At 43.3% G+C, this 13,074-nt stretch overlaps 1 protein-coding gene across 1 annotated transcript in view; it reads right to left on the bottom strand.

Annotated features, from left to right (window-relative positions):
• Positions 1 to 12,816, bottom strand: part of RASA3 (RAS p21 protein activator 3) — a 130,157-nt gene extending 117,341 nt beyond the window's left edge. Inside the window, exon 1 of the mRNA XM_066545280.1 lies at positions 12,572 to 12,816. Coding sequence (XP_066401377.1) covers positions 12,572 to 12,626 — 55 coding nt within the window. The 5' untranslated portion in view covers positions 12,627 to 12,816. The remainder of the gene's footprint in view (positions 1 to 12,571) is intronic.
• Between the last annotated feature and the right edge of the window lie 258 nt (positions 12,817 to 13,074).

Genomic DNA, 13,074 nt, shown 5'->3' with positions numbered 1-13,074 from the left:
ATGCAGTACAAGTTATTTCCAAGAATGGATTACCATTTCCCATTAGCAGAAGCAGGGCACCAGCGTACCAATAATTTGCAGGTGTTATTAGGAAACTTTAATAACAACATCTTCCACTAGACTGTTACAGAGACTGGTTATATTTAATACTGAAGCTGGCTTTAAAAGTAATTCAGCTCTTTTTTTTTTTTCCCACTTTCAAACTCACAACTTTGTGGAATACTGTCACAGAATCAGGTGTCAAAACACACTAATTATCAGCCTGTAAGAGTTTCACTTTTACTGAAATGACTTTGCTCTATTGCAGCATTCCAAATCCCCCCAGGCACTTTTTATTCCCTGTCAAAAATCACAGAATCACCATTCAAAAACAGACAGGCAGGAGTATTGGTCTGAATAAAAATTAGCTTTTTTCCTCCCTCTCAGGCAATTTTGCTTAATAGGCCTAAAAAATAAAAAAGCCATGGGAGAATAGGGAGAGTCACACTATCTTGAAATCTAGTTCCTCTCAACTCTAACATGCAAGACCAATTTCCTCAAGTCCATTGCAAGCACCACCCCACAGAGCACAGAGGTTGGCTCTACACATCAGCAGGAGAGAGAGGGGACACCAACAGTTCCCCCAGCTTTAAACAGGGCTGGATTTGTGACTATTGACCACAACCTCCTTTCTAAGCCATCATCATCTCTGAAGCACCTAAGCCTATTCTGCAGCAACTACCTGGAGCTCCTGTTAGTGGGAACTCTGGTGTTCACAGTGGTCAAGCAGAGCCATCCAAGAGCTGCTGGCCCTCAGCATGCAGCAAACTTAATTATGTGGAACAATCTACAAACACAGGGTAAGACAAATATTTACAGAAGTAAGACTAGTGCTGGTCAACTCCTACCTCACACTTAGGGCAAGACATGCTAATAGAGCACAAATGTGGTTCTTCAGGTATCTTAACAATTTGAAATTTGAATATTATGCAACATCAGCCAAAGTCTTAAACATGAAATATCTACGCTGTAAACATGACTACACATTTATAAAGAGGAACAGGCCACAGAACATTTGCAGAAACAGCAGATGAGTCCTTTCCCTTATGTACCAGGGAATACTTTACACAAAACTCAGAACTTGAACATTATGTTCCTGGAGGTAAAATGCAACCTATCATTTGAGGAACTGAACTAATAGAATAATGAACCAGTGCTGCAGGGATAAGTACTCTGAAAGAAGTCTCTTAGGACCAGACTTGGTCTAGGCTACAGTGAATTCGCACAGATCAAGATGAGGACCTTACTGACAGTTACAACAGTGCACAAAATTTACAGGAGCACAGCTCCTCTGACTTGAGCAGAGCAGGTGCAAGTTTTCTAGGACCTTTACTGCATCCCTGAAACAGGGCATAATACAGTCCAATAGCAACAATAATCCCCTACAGAGCAAAATGGCTTTTGGGTTTACCAAGTTCTCAGACACCCTGAGCAGTACAGTTATCTTTATATAAGTGCAGAAGATGTGAGAACCTTAAAAATGGTTCTGTATCCATATAGTATGCTGAAAGACACACAGCTGCTGGAGTTTCACAATTCTGTCACTATTTTTGCATACCTTGTGAGAAACAACTAGCTCTTCCCTCAGCTCCCTACAATATGTAGAAAAAAACATAATGTGCAGCTACCTCCATATACAACCTATTTCATGTAATCACTTATATATCTGCTGTCAGGGACATTTGAAAAAATCAAAGGAAGACAAGAAATTGTACTGATCAGATCTGTACAGGAGTGACAGGTCTCAGTGCTAGCACTCCTTGCTTATATCTGCTAAATTGTATTAAAAGCAGCTAAAAAGAAGATAAATATTTCCCCAATATTAAGTTCTCCATGAGAGCAAATGCTGCCATTTCAGAGATATTCCACAAATCAAAACTGGAAGGGAAAACAAATTAGCAAGTGCATTTATAAAGAGAAAAAACAATGCTTCCAATGCAAGTCTCATCTTAAAAGCAGGTGTTTTGTGAAGAAGTTTTTCAACATGTATTGTACCACTAGAGTTTTCATGACTAGTAACAGCACGAAGAATGAAAGCTGCAATCCCAGAAACAGCACTCACAGCTGGCAAATGGCAACAAGAGAAGAGTGGACCACTGGACTATGAAGAACTTGCATTTGTTCCATAAAACTTAGGGCAGCCACTCAGATACATAAAGTATTCATAAAAGCACGATTTTTTCAGGAAGAACAGAACAACTACTTGCAAAAAATAAGAGCAATTCTGTTGGACCACTGCATCTCTCTTTTTTACTGACTTTGAATTATCTGCAACAATGCAATCCCAACCAGTAAATCTAACTTAAAATATGGCTGTTTTGTTTTTGGTTTGTTGGTTTTGTTTTGGGCACACATAGCTCCCACATTGTGCCACAGTGTCAGAGCTCAATTTTCCAAGGCTGTGTTCATGTGTTCTATAGCAGTCACCAGCCTTTCAAACCAGAATCAAAAAGCAACTGTAGGATGTCACACCCTGTGTCTCCTGCAAAATAGATCTAATTTTCCATTACAAACTGGTGATTGTTCCTGGGCAGGGGGAGGGAGAGAGAGACTAAGAAAGGCAGCTTTTGTACTATCTACCAGATTTTTCTTCTATTTCTACCACCCTCTTTCCTACAATTCTACAAGCTGAACGACAGCCAGATAAATCAACGGAACTACTTTTCACCGAAATAAGACAACAAAACATCTGAGAAGTTTCAAAATACAGTTCAATTTCACTGTTCAATTACACCATTAAACACAAGCACATATAATTACCTTTAAGAACTCACTAATTGGTTTAAAATGCACATCTTAGAAGATGCTAAGAGAAATAGCTTTCAGAATGTTACACTGTAGCACTCAATGAAACAGGAAATGAGGAACAAAGAAAGGAATTTCATAGATTCCAGATGTACTCTGACACCAGCTGGGAAATACAAGCAAGAATCAACTCCAGCCTTGTAAAAAGCTACCACTAACTGTTTTCTTCTAGTGTTCTTGAACAGAAGTAAGTAGCTGTAAACAATTTGTAAACAGAAATATTTTTAGAAGGAATTGGAAACAGTAATAAACTTCTTCCCTTCCCTCCTATTTTTAAGGAGTTTAAAACTCAGCCACCAGTTCATCTGGTTTTTTGAGCTGCTTTTTTTAAACATATGAAATCTGAATAAACAGTCATAACAGCAGCACAACTGTAAATATTTCAAGTTATCCATTTTCCAATACTTGGAATATTAAAGCTGAATGAAACTCAAAAGCAAGGAAAATTTAAAAAACAGTAAGGTTGACTTACACTACATGCCTTCCATGCAACTGGAACTGAATAGAATTTTAATTTGCAAAATTGCTATAAAACGAGTTATCAGTCACTTAAAATTTTTATTCCTACATCTATAAATTAAAAAAAAAAAAGAAAACACACTCCAGATTAAAAATCCAGGAAATAAAACTCCTTCACAAGTTCAAACACCCTTCTGCTCCCTGTGTAACAACATCTCCAATGTTTCATCTTCCTTTTTTTGAAACACAAACTCAGGCCTTTCAATGCAAACTTCTTCTAAATGGATTTTGAAATCTCCTCATAAGCAAGTTTAGAGACAAAGAGACAAATATATTTCCTCCCAAAGTCACTGTAACATATGAAAAGAAAGCTTAAGCCTGAAGCATGCATCTTATGGAACACAGATCTGTGTTCCCCTCCTCCCCTCATCACAGAAATAGTTGTTCTTCCCAGCTTTGAAACTTTTCATTCATTTATTGCACATGGAAGAATTGAGGCACTTCATCTAACATGCATCCACCTCCTAGCAGTGTGTAAAAGTACATTCATATTTATACAAATTAAACACCGCATCAAATGCTAGCTGCTCAAACCAGCAGTCATTCTGAAGTAAGTGAAACCCTCTTACCATCACATCACCCTAATCCATTTCAGCCAGTGGCCATGCAGTCACAGCTACAAACCTCATCAACAGGGGACAAACAGCAAGATTCAGTTGCTGGGCTAATGAAGGGACCTTCGTTTTGCCCCAGTGCTCCCTGAGAGGTAACAACTTGCAAATGCACAAGTCTCCAGCAATGCAGAAAAAAATGATAATACTTCAGAGGACTGGAATGAAAACTGAACAGCAGAAACATTAATCAGAAGCCTCAAAAGTCTTCAACATTTGTGTTCTTCCCTCAAGAGACTTCAAAAATACAGATACACTATATTTTTTCTCTTTCAAGCAGAAGGGGAAAAAAAACCCCAAACAGCCCTCAAAGACCTCAAACTTTCCACTGAATATATGAAGTGTTTTACGGTGGGCAATGATCCACTAAAATTTGAGAAAGGAAAACAGGGGGAAAATATTGCAGTTCTCCGTAGTTTTGAAGCTTCACATCTCATTTTGCAAAACTTTCACCCAGAAAGTCTTCTATAGGAGGAAAACAACATGTGAAGTTTCAGGGAACTTCCTTTCCCCCGGTAGAGGTTAGGATGGGAGAGGAAGGAAGTTAGATTTGCTTTGTTTTTACTCCAAAACAAAGCTTTTATTTTGGTCCTAAATTCAGTCACCAATCCGCCACGCTGAAGGAATCAGATGTTAAAGAACAGACATTTCATAAGGTTTAGCAAATGTCAGTAAAATCAGAAGGTTAGAATGGGTGAGTCCACAATCAGCTTTTCTGTTTAATAAATTATAACCTTTCATTAACTCCAAGATTGAGCTTTTCCTTGGTGTAACCACAAAATACATAAATCTGGAGTACTAGAAAGTTTAAAAGCACAGCATTAAGATTTACTAATGCGTGTTTTGACTATTAATATAAGCCTTAGGTGACTTGCTCCTCAGAAGCATTAATGGTCCACCAGCACACACACATTCATTTTCCTTTGACATATCTGGCTGAACATTTGTTGGTCAGATCAATATGAGCAATGCAACTGTCTGATATTTAGATCTTTTACAGTATGCAGCCAAGTCTACAAGCCTCTGATTTTATTCTAGGCTTCTGGCTCTCAGAAGAGCTAGCTGTAAGATTTATTCTCCAAACACATCCGTTTGCAAAGTGCATTGTAACAACATGAGAAGTGTTAAGTACTCCTTAACAACCCAAAGTGGATTTTACCTCATCCTTTCCCCTCCCCGACCTCCTCCAAGAAAAAAAATTGCTACATGAGATATTGAGAGACTTAACTCAACTCTCACAGAAGTGCAATTACTGGCTTTAACAGAATTATTCCTAATTTACACTCCTGTAATGGAGATCAGTGAGTGAGAAAGGATAGAGGGAATTTTAACCCGATTAATACTATCAAAGGTATTTTTGATGAGGTTTTTCAAATGTATTTTCTAATCTTGGTGAAGGAAACATTGTCCAGTGTTTACATGAGGTCTTCCTTAAACGGGAGCATCAGTGCAACAAATGACTTCACATGACAACAGTGCTTGACAACATAAGTGCATAAGCAGAAATCTTGCTTTGATGCAGAAAAAGGAGAAAGCTCTGTTAAGCATAAATATGATAATCAACATGAGGTGCCTCAGCTTTAAAAGACAAGTGTGTGATGGAGAAATGGGGCAGCCTGCGTGACTATTAATTAACACCAACTAGAACGCCTGAACTTACATAAACAGCTAAGGCTCCTGAACTGAGTGTGAAACTCAAGTAGTTCTCAAGCAGAAGGTCAGAGATACAGATACATCAATTTGTCAGATAATCTTCTTGCCATTCTCTCTGGAGTTTTAACATTTATTCTCCAGAGCAGCTGACCAAGCTGGTGTACTGGCATCCAACAAATCATCAAGAAAACCTACAGTAAGGAAAGGGAGTGAACTGAAGAGCACAGAAGGAGTCAGGCAGTGTCACAACATCACCAGTACCCAGACATGAAAGCAAGGGATGCACCTGCTGTCCCCTCCGATTTCCCACACACGCACACTCCCAGTCAAGCTCTTGGACACCTGTCCAGAAACACCTCTGACAAACATTGGAGTGCACAGCTCGCTAAAAGGGAAGAAAACTAAACCTGAAAAGAAAATTAAGTTGCATTCTTTGGTTCTGCTTTGCAAATTGAACTGGATTTTCTTCTCTGAGAGCAGAGGAGCATCGGTCCACAGCAGGTGTGCAAAGAGCACTTCATGGCTGGGAGCAACATGAGCAGGGAAGGGGAAAGACAAAATCTGCCTTCCCAACAGCACCAAGGGACTAATCTGGGGGAGCATATCATGATTTCATGCTTTGGACTGCAGCTATCAAACAGAATGGAAGCAATATGCAATACATAAAGAACAGCATCAGGCAGAACTGACACATAAAAACAGAGCAGGATAAAGTAATATTGGCATATAACTAACCCAGCAATTTCAGAACTAAAGATCTGGTTTTAACCAATGATAGTGAAATAGTGGAAAAAAATTACAAAAAAACATTAATCAGTCTGAAGAGTAATTCAAGGCAATGAAGTTTTCAAAAGCATTTTCTGGAAAACTGAGAAAGATTTCCAGCACTTGTATGTCCTTATGTAAGAGCTTTTGGTACTCTGACTACCAGACAATCACTTCCATGAAGAGACAAGAAAATACTTTTCATGAGACAGATTAAATAACAGTTCTTTCAAATGTACCAACTCCAGAAGAAGACCAAAATCCTAACAAATTTGCTTATTGACATCAAAAGCCCTGAGCATGTCTATTTAACAGATTCACTCCTGTGAATTTACCTCTACACACTCTAAAAACCAAAACACATGGGCTTCCACTCATATATGAATCCTTCTCTACTTAAAATAAGGCTATGGATGGAATGCTATGGAGTTTGGTAACAGGCTGGCAGCCCCAAACACAAACATCATCTATTTCTTCAAAACTGCATTCACTGCAGCATTTTCCATTGCTACCTCTGTTTCTTCCTCTCACTTGCAGAAAATATGGTCTTGCTCCAGCCATGGCTGTTCTTGACAGTCCGTAAACAGCCAGGGTACTCTGCCTCTAGAAACAGCACTGGACCCAGACCTTTTCCATTCAGCACACTGAACACAAGCTGGTCAGAACACAGCCACCACCAAATCTAGCAATGTCAAATACTGAACCAGCAGTGACAAATCTGCATAATTTATTCTGCATCTTCCATGGCCTGTGAGTCTCAAGCCTTAATGAGCATTGCTACAGTCAATCAATAAGAATGTTAAGTTGCCACTTTATTTCACCTATGCAACATCAGTTTAAGCTGTACTTGTTAACTTTTTAATGTGAAGAAAAGATCTTGAGAAGTCTTGAATATATTCAGGGTGAGATGCAAATAGCTTTTCTTCCTTTCTTTTCTTCTTGGTCCTCTAACTTAGAAACACCGGAAAAAAACATTGTTATCTTTATAAGAAACATTTCACACTTCCTAAATAGTTTTCCAATTTTTTTTTATAAATACATATATATAGAGAGAGAGAGGAGAAAGAGAGATAGAGAGAGAGAGAGAGAGAAACAGAGAGAGAGAAGTACCTGGGAAAAATTCTCTCATTCTAAAAATATTTATTCCACAACCTTGTGTCCCATTTAAAAGGGAATAAATCCTTTTACAGTATTATGCAATGAACATATTTAGTCGTAATTACTTCTACAAGTAACCACTTAAGGCACTAAATCCCAGCAGACAACATTAAAAGGGACATCTCAAGACAAAATTAATTTCCCTGAACAACCTTAGTATTAATAGACTTAAGGGAGACCTTAAATTTGTCAGGGACAAGAGAAGTTTCTTCTTAGCCTGGGAAACGCAGAACCTCTCTCAAACATTTACTCTGTACCAAGTTTAATGGTGGAAGCCTGTAAATACCTTCTCTTGGCCAATGACCTGCTTAAACACCAGTAAACTAGCACTTAACTAAGTACTCTGCCTGACTTCACCCAACACTCTCAGTTTCACAAGTTTTATTGCTTTCACAGTGTCTTAAACTACACAGCTCTCCATTAATTGGTAAAGAAGGCACACAAAGAATAAAAGGCAAAGAGATGGCATATCTACAGACCAACCATACTCATTTTGTCAACTGGACATAAACAAGGTCTTACAGTTCCTAGAAAATACAGTGAGTTTAGAACAGGGTAAGCTGTGTGTGAAGCACCAACCTACATCAGATAGGAGCCAACTTTTATCACAAATATTTCTCTGCTTCATGATTCTGCTCACACTTACTGCTAAGGATAGCTTATGCCACTGGAATTCCCACATTTCAGACTAAGGCCTCACCCTGTAACCACAAAATGGCCCTTTGAAAAGATGATAAAAGAAATATTTAGAAGTTCATGAATGTCTGAAATTGCAACAAGCGTTCATGTTGCATCAGGGGATTGTTATTATCTATCAGCTCAAAAGTACAATGAGCAAAGGGTCCTTCTCATAATATTACAGCCCCAGTAAACTCTCAGTGTGCAACATCCTCCTGCCCCAATTACTACTTTCAAACTATCAGACAGAACTACAGCAAGCTCTACTACTGCTAGAAAAAATACTATTTTAAAGCAGAGCCAAATGCCCCTAAGTATAACAGTACTAGATTTTAGGGACATGAAAAGCTTGCTAAAGTGAAAATTCACAAATGAGCTGTTTCTTTGGATTTTTCAAGTATAAACAATTTCACAAAGTAAAATCTGGCAGCAGGTTCTCTGCTAGTCAGCATACAGCTTTCAACAACAGAAACGCTAAACATGAGCTTTTATTTTTTCAAGTGAAAGTTTAATAGTTGATGCCATTTAAGGAGAAAAAAAGTAGCAATTAAGTACAGCATATTTATTAAATATTAACAGTACAACAAAAGTCATGTTGTCAAGCAGAAGGACTCTTTGTAGTTTTTCCAGCCAATCATCAGCCAGAGAGCCTTATGTTGTTTCCTTTCAGGTTTTGAAACACTGACTCATGGAAATATCAGCACTGCACACTTCCTCAAAGTGGCAATCTTATAGGAAGTGTTTGTTTAGTCTTACATGACACATTGTTTTGTTTATGTATAAGGGATTCCGGTAAAAATAATTTTCAATTAAGGAAAAAAAAAGACATAAGCACAATGGTTTCAGTTATGGGAAGCCAAAATAAATCAATTTCAACTAGACATCTGAACAGCATATTCGTTAACACAATTATTGCTTTTTTCTTTCTACTGTACATTACTTCCTTGCAACATGAGCAGAAGTTGCCAGGCATTAACTTCTTTCAATTCAACTAACCACAAAAGAAAGTGGACAAGAGGTAGCACAGTAACAACTCCTCTTAACACTGCTACCCACATTGACAGTTCACATTGCTGCTCCCCAAGTTCAGCATCTCAGTGAGACATCTTTAGGAGGTGCCACACCATCATCAGTTCAACTGAGCGAGGCAAACACACAGCTTCCTACAAAGCTTAACTGTTTCAACACTTTCAAAAAAGTAGACAGATGGCTCAAGCTAAATCCAAGCTTGACTAGAAACAACACTCCTCAGAACATGGAAGCACTTAAGAGATGCAGAATGTAATAACCCACCTAGCTTAATATGGCTGATTCCATGCAACCCATCAGTCCCAAAAGAACAAGTTATACAAGCAGAAGAAAATGCCTTCATTTACCTGCAGCTTCTTGGAAATACAGGACAAGCCAGCCATAGCAGTACACTACATTAGGGCATTCAAACATCTCCAGGCTACAGATGTTTTACACAGCCAAAAGCCTCCCAACTGCATCTGCCTCCTCATTAAAAGAGGAATGCCAACGTGGGTGTCCACTCTATTTGCACTGATTCCTCAACGAATCAATCCTACATTTCATCCAGTTTATTCTAAGGCACATCTGTATATCAGTGTCCCCATTCATGATTTGCCAGCAGAGGTGCTACAGAGAAGGAAATGTCTTATCAGATCAAGCACAGAATATCTGAAAGTCAGAGATCAGACAGAGCTTGGCTATGAAACAAGCTCCCAAAGAACAGAACTGACCATCTCCTCAGTATGATAAATCAAAGCAAAACATGGAAAATGACAATTCTTTTTTGCCCTCAAATAAGTTTTCTCTTAACCTATTCATTGAAAGATTAAAGCCCCCTGTCACTAGAAAAGGGAGAAAACTACAAGACACTCATAAATGGGAACTGCTAAAAGAAACGTACTATTGGGAATAGCTGAAAAAAGCAGTGTCTCTCCAATGTTCACCATCTTTTCAGTGGTGCCCAGCAACAGGATGAGGAGAAACGGCCAAAAATAAAAACACAGTTAAGTTCCACCTCAACATGAAGACCTTCTTTACACTGAGGGTGGCAAAGCACTGGAATATGTTGCCCAGAAAGGTCGTGGAGTCTCCCTCTCTGGAGACCCTCAAAAACCACCCGGGCACTTTGCTGTATAACCCATGCTAGGTGACCCTGCCTTGGCAGGGGGTTTGGAATAGATGACATACAGCATCCCCTCCAACCCTGACAACTCCTGGAGTCTGTGACGTCCCTTCAGATCCACTCACAGGACCTTCTGTAGGGAGCCTACAAACTCCATGTACAAATTCTAGAAGATTAGGATTGCTTTACAAGGCCAATCTCATAAGGAATACTTCCTCAACCCATCAAAGCAATTCCGCCACTTCCTATTTTTGTGAAAATTTCCCAAGAGACAGCTGCAGAGAGGAGTGTGACTTCCGAACACGAGTGGCAGACGGCGGCGGGGCTGCCGGGCCGGGGCTGCCGGGCCGGGGCTGCCGGGCCGGGGCTGCCGGGCCGGGGCTGCCGGGCCGGGGCTGCCGGGCCGGGGCTGCCGGGCCGGGGCTGCCGGGCCGGGGCTGCCGGGCCGGGGCTGCCGGGCCGGGGCTGCCGGGAGCGCTCGGCTCCGCCCCCTGGCGGGCAGCGGCGGAACGGCGGAGCAGCGCCGGGCATTGTCCTCCCCGTGCTCCGGGAATCACCTTCCGCTCCGGCGGCACAAGCCAAGCGCCGGGATGCTCGCGGCTTTTCCTCTCGCCATCCAGCCTAAAAAACAGCGGGGATCCTTGCTGCGGTTCTACAGTAATCAAGTGCTCCGCTCCGACAGCTGAAGTCAGCAGCAGGATTAACTTCAGTCCGCGGCATAATGAGATTCATCTCAAGACTTTTGCAGCTGTTATTGTATTCGATCTCCTCAACAGTGCAAAGAAATTCCCACACTCTCGTGACTTCAATCATTCAGGTATAAGATCATCACTGTTTTCTTCTCAAGAAAACCCCAACTAATCAAACACAAACAGCTTAGCCACAAGTCATCATCCTATACGTGGGATGCGTTCTTAGCCCTTTTACTAAAAAATCACAGATGGAAACAACTTGCAATATCATCACTCGCATGGTGTCCGGATTTCTCCCTTGTGAAAAGACCTTTTTTAAATTCCCCTCCCCTCTTTGAAAAGAGACAGAGAGCAAGTCTCCGTCCATACTCTGTAGGCTTACTGAATCTCTATTCTGGATGTATACGAGAACATAAAACGAACACGTAATTTTTAGTTTATATGGCAAAATTTTAATTCTTAAAAACTGCTGTCACTAAACTACCTGTTGACAATTAACGAGGAAACGATCCAACAATTATCTCTTTGAAATGCTAACGCCACTGTACAATAATGGGATTTTCTACGTAATCTCACGTTTCAGTTTCATCCAACACGCCAATTGGAGGCTGCAAATTTGCTTCCGAAAGCAGGGAAACGCAAAGGGATATTTTTTCAAGATCTTTATTAGGAAGCCACACGCCCTCGGTACCCACCGCTGTGAGCCCGGCGCTGAACTCCGCCACTTCCCCGGGAGCTCGCAGCCCTCGCGGCCCGTCCTGGGGAGGAGAACCGCTCGCTCGGCATGTGGGACCGATTGTCTTACGGAAACGAGGGATTTCCCTCCCAGCCGGCACACTCAGAACTCGACCAGGGAGAGTTTAATCCGCTCGCTGACATCTGTCGCTTACTTTCTAATAATGTGGTTTGGAACTCGCTCAACACAAGAAGAAGAGCGAATCTCCAAAAGCGCGAGTCGGAGGAAGCCGTGAGGAAGCGACAGCAGCCCCTGCCTGTCCCCCTCGCCGAGGGCAGGGGCTGACACAGCGGCTCCTGCACACAGCCGCTTTTGGGCCGGCTGCACATCAGCCCTGCCAGTGACACACAGTGCTGAGACCCGGGGGCCGCCTTCAAACTTCTACAGCCCAGCTTAGCAACAAAAATGAAAAAGAAAAAAAAAGAAAGAAAAAAGAAAAAAAACACCCTAAAAAAAACAAACAAAAAAAAAACCAAAAAAACCCCAAAAACAGCGAAATCCGCCGAATACCCTGCGCCGCCCGGACAGCCGCCGGGGCCGCTCGCCTGCCGGACGCACGGCGCTGCCCGCCCGTCCCCGCTGCACCGGCCGCCTCCCAGGCACCGGCCGCCCGCCCCGCACGGCCCCGCAGAGCCCCCCCGGGGCCGCGGGCACCGCCCGCCCCGCCGCCCCCAGCGCTCCCGCGGCGGGACGCAGAGCCAGGGCAGCGCGAAAGGGCGCTCGGCGCCTCGCCGCCCTCCGCTCCAGCGGGGGCTCCCTGCCCGCTGCCCCGCGCGCTCACCGATTTTAATCCTGACGCTCTGGAAGACCCGCAGCCCCTCTTCCTCCACCGCCATGGTGCTGCCGCCGCCGCTGCGCCTGACGCTCAGCAGTGCTGGAGCCCCGCCGCCGCGGAGGCGTGGGGAGCGGGCAGGAGGAGGCAGGCGAGATGCTCCGGCAGACGGGAAGGAGGGAGGACGGCCGGGCGGCTCGGGACGCACCGCGACCGGGCTGAAGCGAGCGAGGGACGGAGCGGCCGCGCAGCCCAGCGGAGCGCAGCGCCCGCCTCCCCCCCCCGCGGGCTGGCAGCGCCCGCCCCGCCGCCGCCCCCTCATTGGCCGGCGGGGCGGCGGCTGCGGCGCTCATTGGCCCGCTGCCCGGCGGGCGGGGGGAGCGCGCGGGGGGAGCGCGGAGCGCGGCAACAGCTGGAGCGCGGCCGCCCCCCGCAGCACGGCCCGGCCCGGCCCGGCCCGGCGGCAAGGCACGGCACGGCCCGGCAAGGCACGGCCCGGCCCGGCAAGGCAC

This window comes from Molothrus aeneus, chromosome 2 (genome assembly GCF_037042795.1).
Source record: "Molothrus aeneus isolate 106 chromosome 2, BPBGC_Maene_1.0, whole genome shotgun sequence".
Taxonomy (NCBI): domain Eukaryota; kingdom Metazoa; phylum Chordata; class Aves; order Passeriformes; family Icteridae; genus Molothrus; species Molothrus aeneus.
Note: the sequence above shows the minus strand (reverse complement) of the source record. Positions and strands in the feature narration are given on the sequence as shown.